This window comes from Apium graveolens, chromosome 6 (assembly GCF_009905375.1).
Source record: "Apium graveolens cultivar Ventura chromosome 6, ASM990537v1, whole genome shotgun sequence".
Taxonomy (NCBI): domain Eukaryota; kingdom Viridiplantae; phylum Streptophyta; class Magnoliopsida; order Apiales; family Apiaceae; genus Apium; species Apium graveolens.
This window is the reverse complement of record NC_133652.1, coordinates 38,674,918-38,680,624: the sequence shown is the minus strand read 5'-3', so window position 1 is coordinate 38,680,624 and position 5,707 is coordinate 38,674,918. Positions and strand designations below refer to the sequence as shown.

The window sequence follows — 5,707 nt, the reverse complement described above, 5'->3', positions numbered from 1 at the left end:
TCGTCTGACTCATCTTCAGATTCCAGTAAGCTATCATTAGTGTGAAGAGCTAATTGCTTCATTTGAGCAACTGGAGCTTGCATAGAACTTGATTGGCTTTCCTTGATTTTGCTTTCAAATTGTTCCAATTCTGCAAAAACAGCCAATTGATCCATAGTATCTATAGTTGGAGAGGATTCTAGAGCTGTTACCTTTGGTTCATAGATAAATGGCACAGCACTAAGTATCTTCATGTTGATTTCCTCTTGTGGGATATGTTTGCCAAGCTGCTTTAAGGCATTCAGATTTATCTGGAATCTAGCTTGACTTTCTCGAATAGTTTCTCCGTCTTGAAGCTTGAAATTTCCAAACTCATTCATTAGTTTACTCAATTTCACCTTTCTTAAACTCTTGGATCCTTCATGATACAATTTCAGAGTATCCCATATCTCTTTAGCTGATTTGCATGAAGAGACTTTATCACATTCACTAGGACATAACCCATTCATGAGAGAATTCCTAGCCTTTCCATTGAAGCTGTATTTGATTAGTTCAGCCTCTGTGAGATCATCAACGTCTCTCACTTTGCCTTCTTTGTCCTTGAACTCAAAAGGACCCTTCTGAACAACTCTCAAAGCTAGTGGCTCCCTAGATAGATACACTTCCATGCGACCTTTCCACCAGTTATAGTTTTCTGTACTAAGCAAGAGAGGTGCTCGGTAATCTGAGGTTCCTTCGGGATATTTGTCAGCCATTTCGATCGAATACTATTCCTGTTACAGAAAGATTAGTATACCAAAGCTCTGATACCAACTGAAATTACACCTAGAGGGGGGGTGAATAGGTGATTATGGCTAACTAGGATTACTTTTAAATTTTACCCGATAATAGCTTACTGAGATTTTACCAACTGAACTATAATCTGACAATGATAGTAAGCTGAGATGACTAAATGCAATGCAGAAAATAATGTGCAGGAAAGTAAATAGAACACACAAGAATTTTAGCCAGGTTCGACCCCTAAGCCCCTATGGTCTACGTCCTGGTCCCTTACCAACTTGGTAAGAGAATATATTATTGATCAATGAAGGTTACAACTACAAGATACAACAATATATCTCCCTTTATCCCAGCTGCTGATAATGGCTTGCTGAAACCCTGTTTAAGAACCTGCTCTCTAAGTACTATACTACCCCGTAGTACAAACTCCTCTAGCAAGTACCACTAAACCCTTGTTTCCCTAGCCAACTTATCCAGCAACTAATCAATACAATTTGAACAATACAAATCAATGATAAAGATTACAACTCAAACTATAAACTCTCTCTAAGATAAAACACGTGTATATATTTAGAGCTCGAGAGTATTTTGAAATCAATAAAGATCAGGAGTTGTATGTGTTCTTGCTTGCAAAGTTGTTCTCATAAAACTGCAAGAAAACTACTTATATAACCACACATTAACGTTTGAAAACAGCCTCAACAAATTACAACGGCTAGAATCCAATTCTACCGTGTAAGATCGTTGGGATGGTTTTCCAACGTTCATGTATACGTTAGATAGAAGAGAAACACAGAAGTCCAACGTTCAGAAAATATCTCTTCTATTTAGTAGAGGATAAAATGTTTTAATCAGAAGATAGAAGAAAGAGTTTGAAAGAGAAACAAACTCCTATTCTTTAGGAAATCAATTTGAATAAGTAAAAACGATTTATAAATGAGCTCTCTATATATCATGCACGTATATTATATTAGAGAAGTCCTTACAACTGATATATATGAAGATCCTATAAAATCTCCATGAAATTCGACTTCCTTGTTGAATCTGGACTGTGCATCTTGGCTTGCTGTTATTCTGACAATCGTGATCATAGCTTGCTGAAATAGATTACTGTCTTATGATAGCTTGTTGTCATGATACTTAAACAGCAATGACATTAAGCTGTTATATCCTGCAAACATTCTCAAATAACAACATGATGGCTTGCTGTGTTGTGATCATCAAAACTAAGGATTTACAATTCACTATCGTGTTGCCGAACTTATTATGTTTTGTAATATTCAACATGTAAAATGTAAAATGTTAAGATTTACAAGATTTTTATAAAAAATGGTGATATTTGGGCTTGTTTGGCAAATCTTATGAGCCAGCTTATTGGCTTATAAGCCCGCAACAGCTTATTGACGAGTGTTTGTCCACCCAACTTATAAGTTGAATTTACAACTTATAAGCTGATAAGTTGAATGTTAGTAACGACTTACTTTTTCTTAACTTATTTTTTAATTTTGATTTTTTTTATCAGTTTTAGTTTTAAAATATATTTTTTAAATATTAATCAAACTTAAAATATAAGAATTAAGATAATTATATTTAAAAATTATTTATTTTAGTTCATTTAAATTAAAAAATTCAGACTTATAAGTTAAACTATCCAAACACTTATATAACTTATAAAAATTTATCAACTTATCACTTATCAACCACTTATTCGATTTAAATTATAAGTTATTAATTACAAGGACAAAATTATTAATTTAGAGAGATTATTAATTAATCGAGTATTAATTTACAGAAGTTTTACTGTATAACTTATACGAATTTATCAACTTATCACTTATCAGTCACTTATTCGATTTAAGTTATAAGTTATTTTGAGATTTTCCAAACGCACACTTATATTTTGAAATTTCCATAAAGTGGCTATCACGCTAAATACCTAGAAACTCTCTTTGTAATATATATGAACTTGTTTATCCACCCTTATGCCAATATCTTGGATTTTAAAGCAAAAGTAATTTTTATATTATTTTGCCAATATCTCAGACTTAAAAAAAAATTAATTTATGTATTATTGTTAATTATTATTGGAGTTACCGAGTCCAAGTGTAATACTTTGTAAAATATATTATTATATTATTAATATTTTAAATATCCGTTTGAACCTGGTCTATACGAACTTCGACGCAGCTTCGAGAACAAATCTTTTACTTTGACCCGATAAAACGTACCAGTATTTATATTGCTGATGGCCGGGAGCTGGACCTGGACTGGACGGCATAGGTAGGAGGGGACTTTATTTTAGAAATTAGTTTTGCCTTTTTTTGAGGCTTATTTTAGAATTTAGTCTCGTGTTAATGATTACGGGGTGATGGCATAAGCATTGAGTTATCAATTACATTTATTTAGATATGTTAAAGTAATAAGATTTCAACTGTTTGTTTGTTAGAGTACAATCTCTTAATATTTTGGGGCTGTACATGAATATGAACAAAATCCGTTTTTTTATGTTCGGCTCATTTAGCTCACTCAGTTTGGACTCGGCTCATGTAACTTGGATTCGACTCGAATTAATTTTTTAATATAAAAAATAATATATATTTACTAATAACTGTTAACTTGCAGATTTTTCGATAATGACCTAATTCAAGATGTACATAAAAAATGCAGATAATAAAATTTAGTTGTTGTAAGTGACATGATTCGTTGTAATTTTATTTGATAAATAAGTTTATCTTCAAAACAAATTCTTTTTGGATAAACCTATTTGAACTATTCAAATCTTATCTTTTCTAAGATTTATCTTTTACAACCAACTAACAGGTTGCTTGACAAAAACTTATTCAAATATTTTCAAACAAATAGATTATCCAATTTTATCTTATCTTTTTCTTGAAAATAATATTCGTTAGAGTTGTGTGTATAAAAACACATGTTATTTTTCAGATTCAAACCAATGCTTATCTCACGTTCTATTTTTATTCTCCGAAAAACTCTTCTTATTTCACTCTCTTGAATATCCTATAAAATAAGAAGACACGTCTCATATTTTCAGATTACAATAAATGCTTTCACAATCTATCTTTATACATTCTAAAAACTTTTCTTGTTTATATCCTTTGAATATCCGGTCAAACAAAAAAACTAGTTTGAGTTGTAAAGTTTCATTGTTATTCACTGCGTGTATTCATATCAACTTGTACCGGGTTGTGGCAAGATTTTGGTTTCAAATGATCAGTCAAAGGTAGCCAGTGGGATAGTGTTAAGTGGCATTTATATCCACTTATAACATCTAATAAAGGCTCGAATTGATGTTTTGTACTCAAATTATTTGTGTATTTGATGTGTTTTTGTAGTGTTTTGCATTTCAGGGCATAGTCGGAAGAATGAAGGATTTTACATTGTTTTTATGCTTGGAATGGTGTTAGGAAGGTGTCTTGGATGAATGCTCGTTGATCGCCATCAAAAAACTAGCAAAGAAAACAAAGTTCAGAATTTTTTTAAGTAGGTCAGCGCGCCCGTGCTGTGATAGCGCGCGATCCATTTTGAACCAAACTTGCAAAGAATCTTTCTCTTGATAAACGATATCACTTCTTTTGACATGGCCTGCTTGAACACCTCTGTCTCGATCCATTTTGAAAAGTAATCTTTCATGGCCAACATGAACACCTTTTGCCCAGGTGCAGGTGGCACCTTCCTCACAATGTCCATTCCCAATTTCATGAAAGGCCAAGAGGGAGCAAACATGTTATGGTGCTCAGTCGGTTGGTGTTTGACAGGTGCATATCTTTGGCAGGCATCACATCTCCTTGCGTAATCTAGAGCATCATATCTTAGTGTCGGCCAGTGTTAACCCAAACATAGAATCTTTAATGAGAGATTTCTTTCGTTGGAATGATTTCCACACTCTCCTTCATGTACATCTCTTAATACCATGTCAGCCTCGTGTTTTCTCAAGCATATTTGAAACAGCCCCGTAGAAGATTTCTTAAACAGCTCGTCATCTTGAAGCTTTCATCCTAAGGATCCTAGCTTCATTGTTGGTGTTTGGTTTAACACCAAGTTGTAAGTAATCTTTGTATGTTCGAATCCAGCTATCCATGTCTTTATTGGTATTGTCATCCTGTTGATTAAGAGCCAACACTTCTATGTCATGAACCAACCATTCAACAACACGCTTCGTGATATGAATAATTGGAATGTTGTTTAAGTCGAGACCCTTAGAAATAGCTTCCAAACCGGCTAGTGCATCAGCTTGTACATTTTTTTCTCTTGAAACTTGTTGTATGTTGAAAGTGTCAAAATAATTCGTCAATTTCTTGGTGATGTCCAAGTATGTGATCATCTTGGCATCCATAGTTTCATGGGAACCATTGACATGATTAACAATTAACGATGAGTCACAGTTTACATCAATGTTTCTGACCTTCATGTCCTTAGCAGTCATGAGCCCCACAATCAGTGCTTCGTACTCGGCTTCGTTATTGGTGGCTTTGAGTACAAGCCCCAATCTCGTTCCATTTACCTTCAAATCTCCATCAGTATACAGTGTCCATGGGTTGGTGTCCACCCTTGAAATGACTCGTTGAAACTCCTCCTCAGCTGTCATCATTTGGCTTGGACTGAAATCAGCCATAAAATCAGCTAGAGCTTGTGATTTTATGGCACTCCTTGTATCATATATGATGTCGTAAGTGCTCAGACATATGGCCCACTTTGCCATCCTTCCCGTCAAGTCAGGCTTGCTCAAGACAGTTATCAAGGGAAAGTTTGTCGTGACATGTATTTTGTGTGATTCAAAATAATGCCTTAATTTAGTTGAAGTCATTTCCAATGCAAGCACCAGTTTTTCTAGAGACGTGTACCTTGTTTCCGCATCTACTAGGCTTTTGCTGACATAATAAATTGGAGACTGGACACCTTCGCTTTCTTTGACGAGCACTCCCCTCAC

At 34.2% G+C, this 5,707-nt stretch overlaps 1 protein-coding gene across 1 annotated transcript; it reads right to left on the bottom strand.

Annotated features, from left to right (window-relative positions):
• Window positions 1-4,756: 4,756 nt before the first annotated feature.
• LOC141664926 (uncharacterized) lies at window positions 4,757-5,479 on the bottom strand. The gene has a single exon (XM_074470883.1). It carries the CDS (start codon window positions 5,477-5,479, stop codon window positions 4,757-4,759), a length of 723 nt encoding a protein of 240 aa, XP_074326984.1.
• Between the last annotated feature and the right edge of the window lie 228 nt (window positions 5,480-5,707).

Bases quoted from the DNA above. Each gene is read 5' to 3' on its own strand.
- LOC141664926 (XM_074470883.1), bottom strand. From the start codon at position 5,479: ATGGCAAAGTGGGCCATATGTCTGAGCACTTACGACATCATATATGAT.